Source organism: Dermacentor silvarum, chromosome 11, assembly GCF_013339745.2.
Source record: "Dermacentor silvarum isolate Dsil-2018 chromosome 11, BIME_Dsil_1.4, whole genome shotgun sequence".
In the NCBI taxonomy this organism is placed as follows: Eukaryota; Metazoa; Arthropoda; class Arachnida; order Ixodida; family Ixodidae; genus Dermacentor; species Dermacentor silvarum.
Window position 1 is genome coordinate 61,454,865 of NC_051164.1, and position 23,054 is coordinate 61,477,918.

Genomic DNA, 23,054 nt, shown 5'->3' on the forward strand with positions numbered 1-23,054 from the left:
GCGCTGCTAATGTGAATTACTGTATATACTACTCGCGTAATGAACATACTTTTTTTCCCAGAAATCTAATGCAAAGTTGGCGGGTGCGTTTATTATGCGGGGTAAATTTTATGGCGTTTTATGAGTAAGTGTTCTTTGTGGAACTGCTCCAAATTTGGGATTTAGTGCTCCAAAACGGAGTTTTTTTTTCTATAACCTGCTCCAAATTTTGATTCTCCTGCTCCAAAAGCAAGATTTTCTTGCTCCAAAAATTGCTCCAGATCCTATTTTTGCTGTTGCACCACTGATGGTGGATAGTGTTTTGTCAGTAATCACTTATAGACAAATTGCAAGGAGGTCGGGCCATAATAGCATGGTTATGAGCGCAAGTGCACGCGGTGCAGAACGCGACGAGAGCAATGCATCGCATGGCTCACGGCACCGTAAATTTCGGACACCATGGCTGACCGCGCTTATTGCCTGCAGCCATCATCAGATGGCACCCTGAAACTTAAAAAATTAGCATAACTTGCATTGTAGGGGCAATGCTAAAGAGACAGCGGAGCTGATGGGCACCTAGCTATTCCTGGCTTTTGGGCTAGGCTAACCACTGCCAAGTCATCCCCTGCATTTTGTGGAATTTATCGCAAAGCGCGTCCTCTTCTTCGGGAGTACAAACTATCTTTGGGCGTCCCATGGCGTCTACTGATCGAGCACCACCGCGCACACGCTTACATAGCTATTGCCTCAAGGTCAGCGCATGCGCAGATCCAATCGTTATCACGGCGCATGCGCAGATCTCGGCGTCGCGGTAGAAACCGGTTGCGTGCAGTGTCTCCGAGCTGCTGCCGAGCTGCTGCCAACGCCGCCCGCGTTTCCCTGGCACGAACGCAGGAAATGGGGAAATGCAGGTGGCGTTGGCAGCAGCTCTGCGTGTTGCCTCTTTGGTGCTGCTACAATTTGTTTCTCTATCTCACTCTTATTTTCTCTTTTCCTCTCCCGAGCATTGCGCGCCGCACGCATGCTCTCCTTTCCTCTCCTTAACGTCCCATGTCAAGGCAACATGTGCACGGCATGGAGAGGAGGCAAGGCACATGCCGCTCCGCAAGGTGGTTGCTAGGCAACGCAGTGGCGTCATAGCTTGGCGAGGTTTTGCGGCAGCAGGCGGCACTTTTTACGATTAGCTAGAACAGCTTTGCTGCTAAAACAAAAGTGCATAATGATACAGATATTCGTGCTGAGGAAAAAAACGAAGAAATGTCGCAGTTTTGCCTGAAAGGTGGAAGATGGTGATAGCAAGGAGACAAGTTCACAAAGTAAGATTCTTACTTTTATCGGTGTCACGCACGCTCAGGCAAAGATCACTCAATCAGCAAGAACACCTGCTGTCGCGGTGCGAGCGAACGCTTCACACCGTGCCTCGGTAGCTTGAGATTACGCGACCGCCAACACTAGATGCACGGGATCAAAATGCGCATGACGGCGCCAAACATCTCGGCTCGGCCTTTTCACTCTCCGAAGGTTACCTCCAAGATAAATTGCCTGGCCTGCATATGAACAGCCATGCGCAGCTACAGCAAGGGTAGAGGAGAGGAGACGTGTGCATTAGTGGGAGAGGCCAGATAGCATATGTCCCCGGCCCCCCTCCCCTCTCTAGCGCATGCTTTATCGCGCTACCCCATGCTCGCCCCTTCCCCAATCCCCTTGCACTGAAGGAATCGTCAGCTCTTCTGTATTTCCGAGTGCTCCGAGCTGTCACGCACCCTGCGGCCTCTTTAAGTTGTTACGCGACAAATGGCACAGCCCTGTTTCCTGCATACTGCATCCCTATGTGCACTTCAACGGCGTTTTTGTCGCTCAAACTTTTCATATGGAAGGACGCTTGCAAATAACTTATTCCTTGGCCCACATTTTTATAGCTTTTTCGTAGATTTACCAGCCATACAGGCTCCAAGTACATGCTTGAAATGGCCAAAAACTTCGTTAAATCGAAATCGTATCGCAAAATTACTTTGTTAAATCTCGAGAAAAAAAAAAAAAGCCGGTTTTCAATGAAACTTAGTTCCGGAAATAAAAATAGTTTGTGACATCACGAGTTTCGTTAAATTGACGTTCATTATATCGAGGTTTGACTGTAATTGCGGATGTAAACCTGTTTACCATTGATTGAGCGGAATGACATGTGGAGGCCATAGTGTTACAGTTGTGCTCATGACCAAAACAGTACATTGTGTACTGGAAGCACAAAGATGCACAAAGAATGTGATTGGATGCAACTTTTTGTCCAGTTCGCATGTTGCAATTCATATGTGAAGTAGTGGTATTCTTTAGACTGTGTCGCAGATAAAAAGCAACTGCACTGTGGTCGCACTGCTTGCGTAACTTCTACACCATTGCTCGCTCTATCTGAAACTGAGTATAAGTAGGCCATACCCGTCCGTGGTCAGGTGACCGTGTCTATAGCCTCGAGCTCTTGCCGCATTTAAGAGCTCGGGACCCTTCTCAGCCAACTTATCGAGGTCCAGCAAACACCTACTCAGCCATCCTTCTTGTTGCAACGCCGCTTGGCTTGGATTATGTGCGTTGAACCCTGCCAAGTCAGCAGCATTTCCCTCACAACGTGCTTAGCGCTGCCCTCCAAAGCAAGAAAGCTCCCAGTTGGGTGTCGTTGTGCTGGATTCTGTATATGAAATTCTGTCAGCCCTATTGCATTTGTAGGTGTTCAGGCTATAAGGAAGGTTACACCCTTTGGGGTACAGTCTTGTTGCCAAACAATAATTGTCATCGGTCTTGCTTGTGTTGCCTTTTTTTTTTTTTTTGAAAGCTATGCCTTTGCAACTCTCCGGTCAAGAATGCTATGTCAAGCTGAAAATCTGCATGCCATTCGTGGCCTGGAAGTACCGGGTGCATAGCGTTAAAGCAAAGCCACGCAAGGTAGATGGCGATTAATGTTTGGGGCAAGATAAGCCTCAAAGGGTCTAAACTTATCTTGGAATGTTGTCATTGCAGAACTTAGCATAGATTTCTTGTCATGCAGGTGCATCACCTTCTGTCGTGTCAGCGGCCGGCGCCCTCAGCCCCAAGCTGGGTCGCCCCGCCAGCCTGACTGCCCCTTTGCCAGCCATCAAGAGTGTGTCGGCCTCGCAGAACTCCCTTTACAAGGCTCTGCTGCCGTCAAATAAGGTGAGTCGTAGGCATCACCTTGTGGAATATTCTTTTTGTATTTATTTATTTATTTATAAATAGTGCGATCTTATGCAAGATCTTAGCAGCATGGTACGCCTGTAACCACACAGAAGAGGAACAAAAAAAGGGGTTACTATAATAAATAAATAAATATATATATATAGAACAAGATATTGTAAGCAACATGATAGTGCCTATCGTGATAGTCCCATTCCTATTATTCATAGTAGAAACAATGCATAATGCAAAAAAAGTGAAAGTAGAGTGAAAAAAGAAATTAGACACGCATTCTTGGCCAAAACAAAAAGTCCCAGTTTTGTCTGAAATTATCGGACAGCTACACAAAGGTAACATTCGCCCACTAGCTAAATTGAAAACTGTGGTGTCATGCATGCACAAGCAAACATAAACAGATCTCATTCGGTGACCGCAGGCAGTCGCTGTAAGAAGGCTGCCGCGATGAAGAGCGGCAGCAGGTGGCGAGCGAACGCTTGGCGCTGCCTCTACCTTCAACGCGTTTTTCTAATTTGACAATACCCGACCTCCAACACACAGCACGCGAGAACATAGCGCACACGAAGCCATAAGCCATCTCGGCTCGTGTAGGCTTTGTACCTACTGCAGATAGGGTGCTCGTGGCGGAACTCGGCCGCAACGCGCAGCCAACTGCCGCACTCAGCAATGGTGGGGCTAGCGAGTTAACCTGCCTTCCTCTGTGTAAATGTGAACATAAAAGGAGAAAAAAATGTGTATATATATATCTTTAGGGTATCTAGGGTATCTTTAGGGTATCTACGACGAAACCTCCGTCATTGCCCCTCAAACGTTCGCAAATTATCCTATTTAACTTTCGTCCGCCCACAACTTGAATATGCCTCATCTGTTTGGTCCCCTTCCGCTCATTATCAAATTAACATGCTTGAAGCAGTTCAGAACAGAGCCGCCCGTTACATTTCAAGGAACTATGACAATCATTCAAGTGTGACTCAACTTAAACTTGATCATTCCCTTCAACCATTGGCCATCCGCCGTCAGATATCTCTCCTATGCCTGTTTCACAAGTACGTCTACAGCAATAAAATAGCCTCGTTACACCTTGAACGCCCCCTTTTCACGTCACGCAGGCTACATAATCACCTCAGCTTCACGCGCATCTTTGGCAATACGAACGCTTTTAACACATCCGCACTTCCACAAGCCATCCGCATGTGGAATGATCTTCCCGATCATATCGCCTCTGATAATAACCTTAACACATTTCGCCAGAAGCTTGAGGTACATATTTTCTGTTAAATAGTGCTGTAACATGGTCTCGTCGTTTAAGTTCTTTTGTTTATTTTGCGATGTGTTGCGTTTTTGTTAGTTTTTTTTTCTTCACTTGCACTCAAATGCTCTTTTAGTGCTTATTTCGGAAATGTATTCTGTTGTGCAGCATATATATTTTTTTCTTCACTTGCGTTGGAAACTTCTTTTACATTTTGCAATTTACTCTGTTGCGTTGCGTTTTGATGTTCACTTGCATTGTAACCCTGTTCTATACTAGTTTGCATGTGCTTTCATTGTATTAAGTAAACCCCCCCTTACTCAATGCCCTTTGGGCCTGTAAGATATTTTTAAATAAATAAATAAATAAATAATATATATATATATATATATATATATATATATACACAGGGTGTTTTAGCGAACACTTTCAAAAATTCTTAAAGGTTGCCTGTGGCAGATACACAATTCTAGTTCATGAGCTGGTCTACTCGAAGAGGCGGACATTACTTGCACAAGCAATTAAAATGCATAATCGAATAATTAACAGAAATTCAATAATTAAGTTTTTTACTAATTACCTGATGGCCCGGGCATATTGCAATTTACAAATTGTAGCCGTGGAGTTCGCAAGGCCACTTGGAACGAATTCTCGGGATGACACCAGTTTCGAGATATTAATTCCCGAACTTTGCGGAGAAATGCATTGGCGTTCCAGTTAATGTTGTGCTTCAATGCATGAAGCAACATTTTGTTAAGAACCTAACTGGGACGCCAATGCATTTCTCCGCAAAGTTCGGGAATTAATATCTCGAAACTGGTGCCATCTTGTGAATTAATTCTAAGTGGATCCGCCTTGCGAACTCCACAGCTACAATTTGTAAATTACAATATGGCCCATCAGGTAATTAGTTAAAAATATAATTAGTGAATTTTTGTTAATTAGCCAATTATGCATTTCAATCTTTTGTGCACGTTATGTCCGCATCTTCGAGTAGACCAGCTCATTAACTAGAATTGGGCTATCTGCCATAGGCAACCTTAAATAAATTGTGAAAGTGTTTGCTGAAACACCCTGTATACAGTGGAATCTCGATGATACGATCACGGCTAACACGAATTTCCGGATGATACGAATTTTTCTGTGGTCCCGGCTGAGCCCCATTACTTTGCAACGTGCTAGAGAACGGTTGTTATGAATCGATTTTCGACCCGCGTCAGTTGATACGAATAAACGCCGCCCCACCGACGGCCGCGAAAAAGAACAGCGCGCAGTCACGCGCTTTCTCCCTTTCTCTTTTGGTGTGGAGGCACGGATGTGGCGCCGGACATCGCGGAGGCCGCGACTGGGCGTGAAGAGTTTGACGCTGACGCGGTGGCGCTTTTCTTGCATTTGCGCGCGGCCGCCGCAGCGAGCGAAGGTTCGTGCAGTCTATCGCTTCAACGGAAACTGAGCGGAGTAAGCACAGCGCATACAAAGGTCAGAGCCGTGTGGAGATCGCTTTCAAGATACGGTGCGCGCGACAACCCCGACAGCTGGCACAGGTGCAAAGTACAAAAACGCATTTGTTGGCAGAGTAGACGACGCCCCCTCCCTCCTTCCCTCCCTCCTGCATTGCCTTCCCGCATTGCTCCTTTCGGTGGGATATTGCGTCACCAGTTACCCTTGCGCTCAGTTGCAAGATACGCATTTGGTGCCCCGCAGCACAGCGTTGCCCCCCCCCTCCCCCTCCCTCCCATAATCCCCCCCCCCCCCCCCCCCGGCCTTTCGCGCGACGGAAGCAGGGCCGGGCTCGACTGGCGCGCCCGGCCGTGACGGAAGTCGCGTTTGCTCTCCCCTGTGCGTTCGCTCTCCGTGCGTAAAGGGAAAGGCGCGCTTTCACTCGCACATACGGCGCGTGGTGAAGATTTTATCGCCCTTGGACTCATGCTCCACGTCTCATGCTCCTCCTCCGCATCGCCTTCGTTGATCTCCTCTCCCGTCGGTGGGCGCGCCTCGTTGAGAAGCGTGCTCGCTACCGCCCTTGTTGGCGAGATTTTCCAGCGGAAGCCGCATTATAACCAGTATTTCGTCTCACGCGGCTGCACTGTAAGCGGCATGCGTATACATGGAGTTCCATGGGAGGGTAAACAGGAGTCGGGAAAGGCCGCGTTGTAGCCAGTTCTGCGCTATAAACAGTTACGTTATAAGTGATCTATACTGTAAATGCTTTTTACGTGTGACGTTATAAGTGATCTATACTGTAAATGCTTTTTACGTGCGCATGCCTGAGTGAGTTTACCTCCGACTCTTTAATTTAGCTAGTTTTAATTGTGTTTCGATGATACGAGTTTCGGCTAATACGAATATTTTCATGACCCCGTGAGATTCATATCATTGAGATTTCACTGTATATATATATATATATATATATCTGTATATATTGTCACGTACCCGATAACCAGGCGCATTGCAAGGCTGGAAATTTAAGAACATGCTTTAAGCATGCTTTAAGAACATGTGCGCTATTCCCTTTTTACCCCGCTCTTCCTCCTTGATGTGTCCGTGGGATATTATGGATTTTTATGTTTACAGGTTGGAAAGTGCATTCTGTTGGAAAGGCAGCTGCTCCAAGCATTGGGGGTGTGTGGATGTAAGAGCGATGGTAACGGTAGGAGACAGGAACAGAGCAGTGTGGATCAGTGAACAAACGGGTATAGCCGATCTTCTAGTTGACATTAAGAGAAAAAAAAATGGGAGCTGGGCAGGCCATGTAACACGTAGGGTAGATAACCGGTGGACTATTAGAGTTGCAGAAGGGATACCAAGAGAAGGGAAGCACAGTCGAGGACGGCAGAAAACGAAGTGAGGTGATGAAGTTAGGAAATTTGCAGGCGCAAGCTGGAATCAGCTAGCACAAGACGGGTAATTGGAGATCGTAGGGAGGGGCCTTCGTCCTGCAGTGGACATAAATATAGGCTGATAATGATGATGATGGATGTGCAGAAGGGCCAGCTGGTGCACGCCATGGAGATCCTGGTGAAGCACCCCAAGACCAAGGGCAACAAGGGGGACTTCCTCAAAGCACTGCGCTCCGCTGACGGCAAGGACGATGAGACAGCGACGGCCAAGGATGCAGGTGGTGACACCATGGACCTGCATGACCGTACCAATGGTCACGCCGAGGTAACTGCTCCCCCCCATCTTACAGCTATTTATGTGTACTGTAAAACTTTGTTAATTCAGAATTTACGGGACCGGAATAAATGCCCGAATTAACCGAATATTGAATTAGGGTACCAAGATAACAATAAGCAAGTGTTTACTAGGTCAACGCGCTTTTATTTAGTGAAGGAATGATCAAATCCTGTTGCTATTTTTTTACAAAAGCAGTGCGGAAGCAGCAATTCTGATCATCTCGAGACTCATTAGCTCTCGCACCGGCGATCGAGGCCTCGCGACTTCCTTCGCAGCGCACGCCTTCATTTGCACTACTGCCCCCACATCCCCATTATTTTTTCGCCAGTGGGCTGATCGCCAACAGATCGTCCGTTCATCACGATGTAGCCGGTGCTCTTCATCCTTGGCAGCTTTGCACCGAGTCAAACCGAAACAACTGTTTGCTGCAACCGCTGCGGAGGAAACCATGGCCGCCGTCGACGTGATTATGATTACCCAATGCATTAGGAACCCCGCTGTTACGTAGCAAGTGTGGTAACGTTCCCGCTTGTTAAGTCGCGAATCGACACTCTAAGCGGCCAGTGCCGACGACCATTTTGACTTTTCACGTAGCATTGACTTGACTGTAGGGTTAGCCGCACAATGGGCGACGACCATTGCGTTTCCGGCTCCCGCCAGCAAAATTATGGCCTTTGAGATCAGTATTTACGATTTATAGTTGGCGTCTGTGACGAGTTTTTAGTTTTTAAATTTGTTTCGGCGCACGCATGTAGTAAAAGCAGGGCCTTCAAGATCCGTTTCCGTTGCCCAGAGAGCCGTCGCGTTGGCGTGGACTCATCATCATCGTTATCGTTGTCGCGTCCAAGTGGTCCGTTCATGCTTCCTGCAGTTATCTCGCGCTGTCTTTGTGTTGCGAGTCGTCGCACGAAGGTGCAAGCTTCGTTCTTCCGCTTCGACATTATAAGCTCCAAGTTGTCTGCCTGCCGCTGCGCCAAACGCTCCTGCTTGTCAATGTGGCTGACTCTGTGTCACGGCTCCCTTGCTCCATCGCTCGTCATCTCCTTCGGTTAAGGCCGCACGGACGTGCAGAAACAAGTTTTTGGCTCCAGTCTGAGCCGTCTTGGTTTGACTGCCGTGGAAGCATAGTCTACCACCAGGATGGAATCAAGCAAATGAAAAGAATTTTCGCTGCAAGAGAAGTTGAATATCCTCCGCGCTGTGGAAGAAAATCCAATGCGGAAGAGGGTGTGTATAGCGAAGGAACTAGGACTAACGCCTTCAACTCTCAACACCATTGTCGCAAGAAGGAACGAAATTGAAGAAAACGCCAGAAACTTCGCCGGCGGATGTAAGCAAGCCCGGGGTTCGGAGCACACACAGTTTGATGAGGCCGTATTCAAGTGGTTTAAACAAGCGAGAGCTGCAGGAGTCAACTTCGGCGGCACCATCTTGCGAGAAAAAGCAGTTGAGATTGCTGACAAGCTGGGCATCGAGAGTTTTTGTGCGTCAAACGGATGGATCGACCGCTTTAAAAAGAGGCATGGGATATGCTACCGGACGGTCAACGGAGAGGCTGCAAGCGTCGACATGGCAACCGTCGACACCTGGAAAGACACCGTGACGTCCGTTATCAGCGGCTACGCACCCAGGGATATCTTAAATGCCGATGAAGCAGGTTTTTTCTTCAAGGTGCAGCCATCCAAGACACTGAGCCTAAAAGGTGAGGCTTGCCACGGAGGAAAATACAGCAAGGAGCGCTTAACAGTGCTGCTGTGCTGCAACTCGGATGGCCCCGAATTGATGAAACCCTGGGTTATCGGCAAATTTCGGAACCCACGCTGCTTTAAGAATATCCGCCACCTGCCTTGCCACTACAGGAACAATAGCAAGGCCTGGATGACATGCTCGCTTTTTGAAGAGTTTTTGGTTTATATGCACTCGAAGATGGGCTGCCAGGACAGAAAGTAATTCTTTTTCTGGACAACTGCTCCGCGCATCCGAAAGACACCAAGTCGCTAGGAAATATCAAGGTGGTTTTTCTCCCCGCCAACACCACAAGCCACCTTCAGTCCTTGGACGCTGGCATGATCAAAAACATAAAGCACTTCTACCGGAAATGCATTGTAAAGCGATCTCTGGCCAATGTGGAGTGTGGCAAGCAGCCGACAGGCATTACAATCATAGGTGCCATGCACTATTTAGCTTCGGCATGCAGCGCTGTCACTGCAAGTACGGTTCAACATTGCTTTGCGAATTGCTTCAGCGCGCGTGCAGACGGCACCGAAAAAGCCGTTGGAGGTGAAGCCTTCGCCGATTTCGACGAACTCTGCACAGCGATGCAAACTGTTGGTGACGGAATCGCGTACAGTGATTACATTTCTATTGATGACGCCGTTGTCACCTCCGAGGTTTTATCTGTCGACGAAATTGTGGCCGAGCGTGCCGATGTGTGCAGCAGTGAAGACGAAGTTGAGGAGGAGGGAGAAAGGGAGCAGCTGCGGGATCCAACCTCCTCGTCGGCCGTAACGGCACTAGATTTGCTCAGAAAGTACGTGAGCTCAAGCGACGATGTTGAGTGCCACACGGCACTGCAGCTTCTCGAAAAACGCCTCGTGCTGTTGGGGCGTGAGAAAATGCGCCAGGCAACGCTTCACGATTTTTTCAAGCGCTAGCACTGAAATAAAATTGTGTGCCGATCACCACTGCTCTCATTTTTCAATTTTTCCCGTTTCTCGGCTCTTACGTTTTTTTTTATGGTCCCGTGAAAAACGTATCAGCGGGGTTCTACTGTATTGAAATGAGCTCTCGCTTTCTCTAAACTCGCCTGAAACGTTAGTTATGCGCGCTTAGTGCATACAATTTCTGAGATCGTTCTCTGATTCCGGTGCCCATAGGCCTAACAAGACACGTCCGCATAGCTTCAGGATTATGTTTGCTAGAGCACGTTCATGGGCTAGAGGAGTAGGCGTGCGAACCGACCTGTCTGGAGCATAGTTCGTCACTTCTCCGCATCATGACGCAAAAATGGTGCTGCGCTCAGTACAACGGTGCTCAGCGGCACATGTCATCTGGTACTAGTGACAGACAGGGCAATAAATAAAGCACACAGAGTGAAAAGCTGTCATCTGTAGCTGTCAGCTTGTGCAACAAGGAGATGCAGGTTTCTATTATTACATGCTTGCAAGTTCCTGAAATATTCTACGTTGGAAAGGTGAGCGGTATGGTTAGCCAAAGCTCATCTCCGATGGCAAATAAACAAAGTCCGCACTTAATAGTGGCAGTATTTCTGCTTCAGAGAAGATCAACAAGCACACTTGTTTCTTTGCTCTGAACTATAAATGAAGGGGGCCTATAGCAGCATTGTTCTCAGCGCCGACAAGAGCAGCAGCGCACACCTCTGGAGGGCAGAGGAGGCCTTTAGGAGCAGTTCCTCAAGTGCGATTTCACCCATGATGTCGACTAAGAAAAGTTTACCCAAGTCGTAATAATATGCTGCTTCCACTCTTTCTCTATAATATGATGCCCGAGAAAATAAGAGCGTTATTATGACCTGAAACCCTCGGTGAGATCAGAGCAAGATCTGCGAATGAACCCTGCGCAAATTATGACATCAGGATTTCTGTGCCGGTGCTTGTGGAGATTGTCATCGTGTAACGATGTCTACCAAGGCGAAAATGTGAGCTAAGTGGATGCGCGCTGGTGTGCGTCTTGTAGATTCAAACCGCCATTCCTCGTGTGGTGCAAAAAACGGGCGGGAGCTTTTGCGCGCCGGCATGCGTACGTGTAGTTTGGCCTTAAGGATTCTAGCTATTGCAGTCAACGACTGATTTTCTGGATGCCCGATCTTTCGGACGCCTTTGCGGCACCACCACGTCAATGCATAAGAACGTCTGAAATTTTGAATGCAAAAAAACCTTCGGCGTCCGATTTTCTGGACTTTTTGCCATGACCGCAGGTCTGAAACGGCATTAATAAAAGCCACCACTGCCGCCATTTTGATTATCTCGCTGCCTCGAACTGGCGCTCTCGCACGCAGACCTACTGGCAGCCGTAGCCACCACCACGGCAAAGCTAGGCCTACCTGCTTCCACTTACGCTGCCAAGTTTCTTGCTGTTCGGTGCCGTGATTATCAATGAAAGAATTCGCCGCTGTCAGCAATGGCGCTGACTCCGCCTTTGTAATCCTCACCAGTTGCTTCGAAGCTTAGAAAAGACAACGCGTTGCATGGTTCCTGAAAGTCAGCTTCGCCTCAATACAATTGTGTTACGCAGGGAAGCATATGGTAAGTACCGTAAAAACCGGACTATAGGTCGAACCGGAATATAGGTCGACCCCCCCAACTAACGAAATCTAAAAATGAAAAAAATCTTTTTCAATGGCAAAAGTAGCGAAACAACCTAAAAATGGACTGTATGCTCTACCCTTACCTTTAAACAAATGTGACTCAGCCGGTTGCACAATGGTGACAGAATGAAGTTGCGTTGCTGGATTTTTGAAAAAAAAAAGTTCGACCTATATTCCGGTTTTTACAGTACTGCGGTGAAGCATGCCAAGAGTGGGAAGGGGCAATTGTTACGGGGCATGGTGTGTATTCCTTAATTTTACATGCGTGCGCCTGCCGCTTCTTATCACAGTACGAGCACCGACACACCTAATGAGTGTACTGGCAGGCCTTTAGAGTTATTTTGGACGTGCCCGTGGCGATTTGAGCCCTTGGAGGCAGTAAAAGGCATGCATTCACTTTTTTGGACATTTTCACGGCCCTTAGGGAGTCCGATAAATCGGACGTTGACTGTAATTGTTGAAGCCGCTCTTCAGATGAAGGGGAGACCCCATGCTGAATATGGGCTTTTAGCATTTACTCTATAATTGTAACCTTTGACAGGAGGTCCCCCTACAGCCTAATGCTCTCAGACCTCCTCCTGTATGGTTGAAATGTGGTTCTGGCGGAACAAAACTAAGAGGAAACAAGTTGCAAGTTGGCGCTCTCTCTGTCCCTTCTTCTTTCCTCTTAGTTTTGTTGCACCAGAACCACATTTCAAGCATGTACCAACTAGCCTAACATCGCATTCTGTATGGTTATTTGTGTACTGTTTCCTGCTATGAACCTAATACCGATTCTGTGCAGGTGCAGAATGGCCCGAGGGGTGATGAAGGCAGTGACTTGGAGCCTCCAACGTGCGACGTGGAAAAGCTGTCGCTCGAGACACCCGAACATACGCCACTGTCTAGTTCGCTGGAAGCGGAGCAGAGGTGAGCATCACTTCGCAGAAAAAGCAACAGTTCCGGGCAGCTGGCTGCAAGCTCCTTAACAAGTAGTGTAAAAGGCGACTCAGATACAGAATATTATGCCAATTACTGAGTGACCATTCACTGCAGAATACGCTATGCGTGCATAACAGCGAGAGAGTGGAAAACGTTTTGTCATTGGAGGCGAGTTATCAGGTGCCAGAGAAAGCCATCTCATGCCAGGCTGTCTTGCTTTCCGCTGAGGATTATGTGCCAGTTCACCACAGCAGTCATTTGGGTGAATTGATCTGACTTAGTGAAACTTGATTGCGGCACAGCTTTGTGACAACACATAGGCACGAAGTTCTACCCTTACGCAGCAGCTTCGTTTCTTGCTCGTTTCCCTGTCGTTTTTGACATTTATACCTGCCTGTGCACAAGGGACACCATCTTCGTACGTTACTGCCAAGGCTGGTATGCCCTTGTGTGAGACTGCATTTAAAGGGGGACGTGGCCTTTGAAAGCCAAATAAAAAAAAAATGTCAAAAGCTCAATTTGTGGAAAACCGCATGCAGTAGAACGTCGTTGATAAGGTTTTCAAGGGACCCTGGGAAAGAAACGTAACCACAAGGAAGGTCGCAAGTCGCCACAGCAACGTCAGAAACAGCTCTGAGTGGTGTCAGTACAATTAGACCTGTCAGCACTCGTACTGTCACTGCGGACGGTGGATGCATACATGTATAATTAAGGGACACGTACAATATTTCGTGGCAGTGGATCCTTTCAACTTTCGATATGCTTCACCGCATAACATGGCTCTATTACGGCGAAACTGACGAAAGAGAACTGACGATTATGTAACTCATTTTAACCGATCCACACGAAGTGTGCATTGCCAGCTGCACTGTGCCCTTTTTCTCCCGATATGCTTATGCAGCGCCTCACTTGTGCAACTTTGGTTGCTTATTCCACACTGTGTTGTGCAGCAAAGCATACGTACGCCACAAGGATGATTTTGGTATTGCATCCGATTGCACTTCTCAGGCTATTTTCGGTCCAGTTTTCTTGGAAAAAAAGGTGCTTCTTAGAATCGGGTAAATACCGTAATAAGACATTGTGAGCTATGGTTATTGCTTGAAAATCTTCCTGGGCAGGCCAAAAGTAGATGTTCTCGACAGGAGGCAACTTGTGTTCAACACATTCACTGACCCCAAAGCTTCACTGAGACAGATGCTACCACTAAAGGGGTTGCTATTCTGGTCACCATAGAGGTCAGGTGGAGTGTACTGACTGGTCAAGTTCGGATTATCCAGCATAGGCCAATTTTAGAATCAAAATAATCACAGTTTGGGCCCATACAAATGTATGGGCGCCGCCTGGCGGGATCTTCGGCCGGGATCGAATTGACAGAAAAATTGAATCAACCAGAGTCAAATGAACGGAAGTCTCCTGTAATTAAATTTTCTTTAGAAAGTCCTTTGAACTGTTAGATTCCTTAGATATTTCAACTCTTAGATTCCTTTATATCATCTGGCAACACTGCCTCCTATAGCTGCTCTGCTCTTTGTGCACCTTTGCAGGCTGCTGCGGGAGATGGGCTGGAAGGAGGAGGCCTCGGATGACGACGCCTACGCACCACTCACCGAGGACGAGCTCCGCGAGTTCCAGTACCTGACCAAGATGGTGGGTACAGGCTCCATTCTGCCTGCATGTAGGAGAGAGTGCAGCAATCGTCACGCATGACTCCGTGCTCCGTTACCTACTTAGCAGGCAATGCTGTGGAAGCACACTCCGAGTGTTTTGCAGTGCTGTTGTTTTAGGTCTGCCAGCCTGGGGCGGTATTCTCGACCGATCACTTCGAACGGTGACTTCACTTTCGCGAAACTCACTCCACAATCACCAGTGAGCTTCTTTCTAGCGTTTGTCCGACCCTTGGGCGCATGCATCCAGTGCAGCATCTCGCGGGAGCCGGAACTATCTTGGAAAGTGATCGTCCGAGAAACCGTCCCCTGGGGTGTGCACATGCGTAGTGTGAGTAGTGTGCAACAATTGTCACATGAGGGGGTTGTGACTGTGCTTCATTTTGTACATAGCAGGTAACACTGCGAAAGCTACACATTTAGTGTGATCATAGAAGTCTTACTCGTGTATGTTTTGCAGCGCACTTCGTTCTAGGTGTGCAACACCTTCTATGGGATAACCACTGGATGTAAGGTATAATCAAGTCACACATTATTTGTACAGCTTGGCATTTTCTTTATGCTATGTACTATGTCTTGGTTGCTAGCACAAGTGTTGCTCTGCAGCCACTTGTTGCAGAAACGTGCCACTCCGCATGTTCAGTGATGAAAGAGGTTCCGATCTCCGATGCTTACTGCGTAAGAATTATGTCATGTGCCCCGTAAATGCAATGCATAAGGACAACCAAAATTTCGGACTCCTCATAGCTCGCCGCTCAATAATTTGGACTCCATCTGCATGATTGCGTGTTGATTTTGCCACTGCGATGAGCAGCAACAGCACTGTTTTCGTTCCCAATGACAAGGCTCATAGCCAAAACAAGCCAAAAATGAAATTGATGCCATACGGTGATTTGCTTGATTTTTTTAGCATCATTAGCACACACGATGTCGTAAAATAGCACCATTCAATTTGTCCCCTGTATTCTCGATTTGCTCACAGTGCTGCTTTTCAGCTTTCCGAGAGCCGCATTGAGTGCACAGTAGACGATGGACTTTTCGGACTCAAATTTGGTCTTGATGGATATTTCGGATTTCATAAATGCACCATCAGGGTTCCCATAGAGCTAATGCATTTTTGTGAGTGCTTTTTTTTTTTTTGGACGAATTTAGGCTCCAAAGTTTGATTTTCTGGATTAAATCGCTCGTTCTGAGCCACGCTACCTGATCTTGGAGGCTGCCATGCTGGATTTTCCACTTGCTTGACCAGGCATGGCTTCCAGTGGCCCGCTCTATAGCCTCCAACATTGGGAGGCGCACACTATGAATAGAGCGCGTGCCCTCCTTCTGTCTCGGAGGCCATGCCCACTCAGCCTTGGCTGACAAAACGCTCCAGGGGAGGGCAATTTTTCTGTTTTATTTCTTTCTTTTGGGGGGGGGGGGGGGGCAGCACTATCGTCATAATCACTTAATGCAGGATCTGTATTTCTTTTTCGAAAGTTTTGGTTGCTATTTTGCACGTGGTGTGTCCACTGAGCAGGTGTGTCTCGTAGATGTCGCATCTTTATGTGTGTTCGTGCGGCTTCGCATTTGTGTGATCGGCGCCACCTCCTGTGTCTTCACGATAGCGGAGTGGTGCAAATAAATGTGGCTCGTTTGTTTGATCGCCATGGCGAACTCCGTTGGCAGGAGTTCTTGTTGACTGTATATGGAGACGTCACTCTTGTGCATATCCAAGCAAATCTGATCGCCTCCAAGCGTAGTATGAGGCAAGGCATTATTCGAGATTTTTTTTAAGCCGCTCTAAGCCTAATAAATTTAGTTTTCTTGGCTGCGCTAGTTTTTTGGACTGTTCGATTTTTCGGACTATTTTTCGTCCCCGCCAGGTCTGGAAAATCGGTCGGCAACCGTACAGCAGCTGTGAATAGAACTGCATCCACTCGTCAAATCGCTAGAATGAATGCTTTCACCAAAAGGCTAAAGATGTTTGTCTCTATACACCACTAGGCAAGCATGATGCCATGTCGTCAGCTGCAGAGAGCTTGCACAGCACCTGCTCAGTCTGCTCTTTCAAAGCGGCAAGTACAGGAGTACTCGTGCAGAACTGACTCTCGCATGATGTCAAAATTGAGGAGCTTAGTGCAGGAGGTTAGCGTCACACGTAGCGCAAAAGGGCTGTAAATTGTTGCAGAATGTGCCACCATATTGTTACGTTATGTTACGAAGACCTTTCCCGCCGACCTTTGTTTAAATAAAGGTGTGTCTCTCCCACGCAGCGCCAGGAGAAGCAGCAGCAGCAACAGCAGCAACAACAGCCACAGCGCAATGGCATCCAGCGTACTGCAGCAGCTCTGCCCGACCGTGCTGCCCTCTGGAGTCCGCGCCGTGCATGCGGCCAGGCCTTCACCAACTTGGCGGTCCCGCTGGGCAATGGCTGGAGCTCTTCGTCATCTTCATCCGACACAGAATCCGACAGCAACTGACGAGGCACCACTTCGACCCGTTTCCTTGCTTCTGCCAGTTTTGCCTGCCCCCTTTGTTTACTTGCGGACTGTATTCCTGGAGAGAGACTCTGCCCTCCCCCCACCTGCTTTCTTTGCCTTCTTTCTGAACACTGTCCGATGGTGGTAAGAGTTTCTTATTCACCACTCACCCCTGCGAGAGTAGCCAACAGGGAGCTTATGTCTCCTCGTTTTTAGTCGTGACTTTGGGACAGCTGCGGCGGCCTGCCCCTTACTGTCCCTGCTAGTGCGCTGAGAGTGTGAGCATGTCATTGTGTGACTGCCGCTGTGAGAGAGATTCGCCTGCGTGAAGGACAGCAGTACGTTGAGACCTTTCGGCGTGATGGATTTTGGCGACTGTTCATGGGGGCAAAGTGCTTGTCGCGTGCACATGCCTGTCCATGGCTCGGCCGAAACAAATTTGTTCCTTTGTCTCGTTCGTACCCCAGCGTTGGCTGCCTTGACGACTGCAATGCTCGTGCTGCCTTGTGTGACATGGGCCCAGCTTTGTGAGTCTCTCTTTTGTCTTTCATGCGCTACAATGTGCCATGTTCATCCGTTTCACCTTTATTTTTTTCCTTGTGTTTTCATTGAATTGTCTTGCAGGTAGCTACTACGCGAAGGGTTATATTGTGGGCATGGGGAATATTTCTTGAATTGTGACCCTTATTGAGGCAGATTGGAAATTGTGATGCAAGTACTGCACAGGTATGCAAGTTTTGCTACTGCCACGTTCCGCTAGTTGGGAGTTCGAAGAAAAATACGACAATTGAATCCGCTTTGCGGCAGCCCGTTGGTGTTGCCCAGGCCCTGAGAGGGTATTGGACAGGTTGTAGCTTGGCACAACTTTGCTTCTCGACGTGAATTTGGTAATTTTTAGATGTGTTGGACGTACTTCTTTTGCACGAGGGTGCTGTTGCCTTGAAATTAATTGTGCACTTGCTAGTTTACTCAACTGCAATTCAGTGTCAACTGAGCGTGCAGCCACGTTTTGTCAGTGTTTGCCCCCCCCCCCCCCCCTTTTTTTCCCCTCGTCTCGCTTTCTCTGAGGAAACTACCGCAGTGAGGGAGAGCAGTGTTATTGTGCAGGTGATGAGGCCACAGCTCCGCAAACTTGGCCTGCTGGCGTATTGCTTTGGCGCCAAGCTGGATCACTGGGCGTGGCGTGATTTTGTAAATAGACTATTGCTGAGGTCTCTCCCGCAAGGAACGGGATTTGTCAAGGGGTGCCCCCCTCCCCCTTCTGAGCGTGCAACGAAGTTTGCAGTGGTGCAAGGGGAATTGGACGGATGCGACGCTTCTCTTGAGAGATGTCTCCCCCTCTCTTTTGTACAGTGACTTTTTATTTCTTCTTGTAAATGACATCCCTTCTAAAGTGATTCGACTGAGCACGCTCTTGTTGAGAAGATTGAATAAAAAATGTGAACTTGGAAAAGATCCGTTGTTTTTGCTCTGGCTGCCTTTTTCCGAAGGCTCCAAGATATTTCATGCTTGTTGTGTGCCTTTGCTCCTTGAACTACCCTTTTCACACCTGGTGCCCAAAGAGGTCCCATGCACAAGGGTAACACAGAGGTTTCTGAAAATGTTGCTTACATTTTCCATGCGGTGAAAATAACTTTATTTGTAACTTTCTGTTATTCAAGGGAAGCCAGTGTGTGTGCGTGTATCTGTGTGGTTGCTGTGTTTGTTTATTGAAGGCTTCTCACGTTGTGGCAGGTGAAACCAGTGGGGAATGTGTTCCCTGACCTGGATGCTACGTGTGTAGAGTAGACTTCGCGAGAAGCTGCAATCGTTTCTTTGATTGCGAGCTTCTTGCAACAGCCGGAGGTGCACAGTTGTTGCACAGCTCCTGCTGCACAGTTGTTTCAGGACTGGGTCCCAGGAGCCTGTTTCCTGGGTCCCAGGAGCCAAGTGCATCGACGGTGGTTGCCTCAATGCTGACTCGCTGGTAGCAAAGCAAGAGATATTCCTGTATGGGTTTGTACTTCTACGATCGGATCTTAGCCCAAAAGGCCGACCTGCGTCGGCCATGTCTGCGTTCGCACCGCCCTCTCTTTGTCGGTGTTCCAAGCGCTTGCGTATCTAGTTTCCCTTCCTTCCGCCCTCCGGTGGTGGTGGTGCCATCGAAACACCGGTGACTTGAGGTTGCGCGACCATTGGTGACTCGCGACCAAAAAGCGACTGAAGCTCACACCTGCAAGCTCGGCTGAGCGCGACATGCAAGTCGCAATCCCGGCGATTATCGTTCTCAGCGAGAATCTAGGAATATACACAGTTTGCGCGCACTTCGCTGCCACTATGTTCGCTGGTTTCGCATTCCGGCAACAGCCATGGATTTTGATTCGAGCGAAGTGGAAGATGTCCATGTGCTGGTGTCAGCTGTGGCAGCGCGGAGCCTCCGAAGAAAACGCAACTCTGGTGGTAGGTACGCCCGTGCTTCCGCTCGCGAGAAGTGGAAAATTCACCGAAATTGCGCCACGATGCACCAGAACGGCGCGCTCCAGTAGTGGCCGCGAACAGCGAGCGGATTCGTTCTCCGAAAAAAGAAAAAAAAATGCAGCCGTTCACATTCCGTACACCGCGCGACGGCGCCACCCGCACAGTTTCTCGTAGTTTTCACGCTCAAGACTTTAAGGCCCTTCTGGCGAGTGGCCGGCGTGCGCGTGGCTACTCCTGGCTGTTGTCGCTGCTGTCGGCACGGCCAGGGTGGCTGTATTTAGAGTGTATACTAGAATACGGTTGAGTGGGACGACCGGCGCGGCAAAACCCTAACTGAGGCGCAAAACAACGAAAAGTATATATGCTGAGGTCGCTGCGAGCAAACTATATATTAGGGAGGTGCGCGCCGCAGCGGGCGGGTGTTTCTGTCCCCAAGGCCGGTATAGCCTAAAACTATTCTAGTCTGTGTTAAGCCCATATGGGCGAGGCCTCAGCCATTTTGATCGACCGTGAAGTGCTAATGGCAGATTTGGAATAAAAAAGTTGTCGCAGTTTCGCCTGAAAGGCGAAGCATCAATTGCGATAGCAAACTTGTAGAGAGCTATACGGAGTAATGATATTAGCTTTATCAGCTGTATAAACTTGGACATGCAGCAGCATCGGCAACACGCAGAACTGTTGTCGACGCCATCGGCGTTTTGCCCGCGTTCGCTCAAAATGCGTGCGGCGTTGGTGACTGTTGCCGGAGCCTTTGATATAAATAGGCACTTCGTGCCGCAGCTAAACGTCGCCTCCTTTTCCTCCCCCTCCCCCACGGCCTCTCGCGCGTCGGAAGAAGGCGCGTTTGCTCTACATATATGGTGATTGTAAAGGAGAAAAAAGACGCCTACTTCTGCAGCCCTTAAGCGAGCACGGCGCAGAACGCGCGTTTGTTCTCCGCCGTGCGTTCACTCCCCGTGAAAGACGCGCCCCTCGCGCCCTTTCACTCGCACATACAGCGTTCGGCGCGCGGCGACGATTTCTTCTCCAAATGACGTCATACGGAACCTCACGGCGACGCCGACGGCAGAAATCTGCTTTTGAGTGTCCATATAATTGCTATCGCAATAAAATGTCGCAGTCTCGTCCGAAAGGCGAAGCATCGATTGCGATAGCAAAGTAGTAGACAGCTACACGAAGTAAGGATAGTAGTTTTATCGGCCGTATAAACTTCTAAACATTCGCTTTCTAAGTAAATTAACAAGCATGGTGTCACGCGCACGAGCAAACATGAACACACCTCACTCGATGACCGCGGAAACTCGCTGGTGTGAGGAAGCGTGCTTGCGGCAATGAGCAAATTGAACTTCGTGCTGCCTCTCGCTTCAACGCGAACTAAGCGGCGAAAACAGTGCACACAAAGCTATCAGCACTCGCGATCGCAGATCGCTTTCAAGATGGGGCCCGCGCTGCCGCGCCATACGCAGAAGCCGCCGGAAGTAAAACGCCCTCCCCCGGTTGGCATACGCGCCACGACATCCGGCATCCCCGCTCGCCTCCCTTGTATGCGCGAGATTGAGCTGCCATCGTCAGCTCACCTTCGCACGCTTTCACTTGCACATATAGCATACAGCGCACAATGACGATGTTATCGACCCTGGACTTTATGCGGAACATCACGGCGATGACGACGACAGAAATGCGCCTGGAGGGTCCTTATAATTGCTATCGCAATAAATGCAGATTGAAATAGCTTTATGTTCTACTAGCCCAGGGTTGATTGTGGATCTCTGGGTCTGCGGTGACATATGGTGATTCAGAAATTATATTACTGCGTCAACTGGACCGCATAATTTGAGAACACTTTCCGCTATAATCATGAGCATCGGCACGGGACTATATAGTTCGATCATAGTGTCACTAGTGTTTTGGGGTTTTCAGGAGAGCGTTGCCATATTCCACAATCTATTATTCCACCAAAATTAAGATTGGCCTGCTCCAAACTGCTTCAGAATGATATTGTATCTGCTCCTAATTGCTCCAAAATGAAATTTAGTATGCTCCAAGGTGCTCCAAAATGAAAATTTGCTCCAAACTGCTCCAAAATGCAATTTTACTTGCTCCATAAATTCCTCTGAAATGACTTTGGCCAGTCCCACCCCTGAATATGCAATTTCCTTGCTTTAGCCAGAGGAATCCAACAGCAAATAAAATGCCTAATAATTATAATAATATAATGACACCGAGGATGATGACGATGTTTATTTCTTAAGTGTTTTACTGAAAGTAATTTAAGAGTGAATGAATAAATACAAGACAGTGATAGAGTGTTTTTGTTAATCGGGAAAATTCGACCTCAAGCCACCTCCTGAATTGTAATGACAATGTGAACAGAGCACTGAAGGTACAATCGGCGTCAAATGAAAGCCGAACAGCGGAGCGCGTGCCACAAGCATCAGAAACAGGATAGTGCGCGCCGTCCAGTGCGCGCCGCAAACAGGATAGTGCGCGCCGCAGACAGGCCCACACATCCGGTTTGGTAGCACAGCGCCACCCCACTGAAGTGCGATTTTTTTTTTTTTTGCCTGCGTTCCCACTCGGATTTTTGAAAGGAAGAAGAAAAAAGAAAACAGAAGCGAAACCTGAGCTTCTGAGTGTTGCTAAATTTTCGCTTCTGTTTTCTTTTTTTTTCTTCCTTTCAAAATCCGAGCGGGAACACGGGCAAAAAAAAAAAAAAAAAAAAAATCGCACTTCAGTGGGGTGGCGCTGTACTACCAAACCGGATGTGTGGGCCTGTCTGCGCTGATGACTGGACGGCGCGCACTATGCTGTTTCTAATGCTGTGGCACGCGCTCCGCTGTTCGGCTTTCATTTGACGCCGATTGTACACGTTGGACTGGTGGGGCTGGACGCGTGCGGAGGGGGGTTAACTCGGCCTCAGGGGGGGGGGGGTTACAACATCCGAAAGCCCCCCCCCCCCCCCCCCCCCAGTCGATGCGCCACTGTGACACGCTATTAACGATCTCACGTCGGCTAATGCACGTCACGCAAAGATAACAAAGCGTAACTGTTGCGAAATGTTTGGCGCATAATCGATGATCTAGTATCAGAATCCAACTTTCGCTTTTTATCACGGCGGCCCATTGCTAGCTACGGGTTTCTTCAACTGGAAGCCTATGAAAAATTGAGCCTCTTGCGAATTTTGGCGCAATTGAGCTCGTCGGCATACTGTGTTTCCTTCGTTTAAAAACCATAAAAAAAGACGCAGTTTCGCCCGAAAGGCGAAGCATCAATTGCGATTGCAAATTAGTAGAGAGCTATACGGAGTAAGGATAGTAGTTTTATCGGCTGCATAAACTTGGACACATTCGCTTGCTAACTGAATTAACAAGCATGGTGTCAGCGCGCACAAGCAAACACTCGACGATCCCACTCGACGACCGCAGACAACCACTATCAAAACGCTGGCGTGAGCAAGCGCAGGAGCAGCAGCGAGCAAATGTTCGTGCGGTCTATGGCTTCAACGGAAACTGAGCGGTAAAAGCACAGCGCATACAAAGGTCAGACCCGTGTGGAGATCGCTTTCAAGATGCGCTGCGCGCGTCCGCGACAGCCCGTAGCCGCGCAAAGTACAAGTA

At 48.4% G+C, this 23,054-nt stretch overlaps 1 protein-coding gene across 1 annotated transcript in view; it reads left to right on the forward strand.

The window, feature by feature from the left end:
* LOC119433507 (vasculin) overlaps positions 1–18,433 on the forward strand; it is a 54,751-nt gene extending 36,318 nt beyond the window's left edge. The window contains exons 9-13 of the mRNA XM_037700746.2: positions 3,017–3,162; positions 7,415–7,594; positions 12,718–12,842; positions 14,399–14,501; positions 16,774–18,433. Coding sequence (XP_037556674.1) covers positions 3,017–3,162; positions 7,415–7,594; positions 12,718–12,842; positions 14,399–14,501; positions 16,774–16,980 — 761 coding nt within the window. The 3' untranslated portion in view covers positions 16,981–18,433. The remainder of the gene's footprint in view (positions 1–3,016; positions 3,163–7,414; positions 7,595–12,717; positions 12,843–14,398; positions 14,502–16,773) is intronic.
* Positions 18,434–23,054: the final 4,621 nt, after the last annotated feature.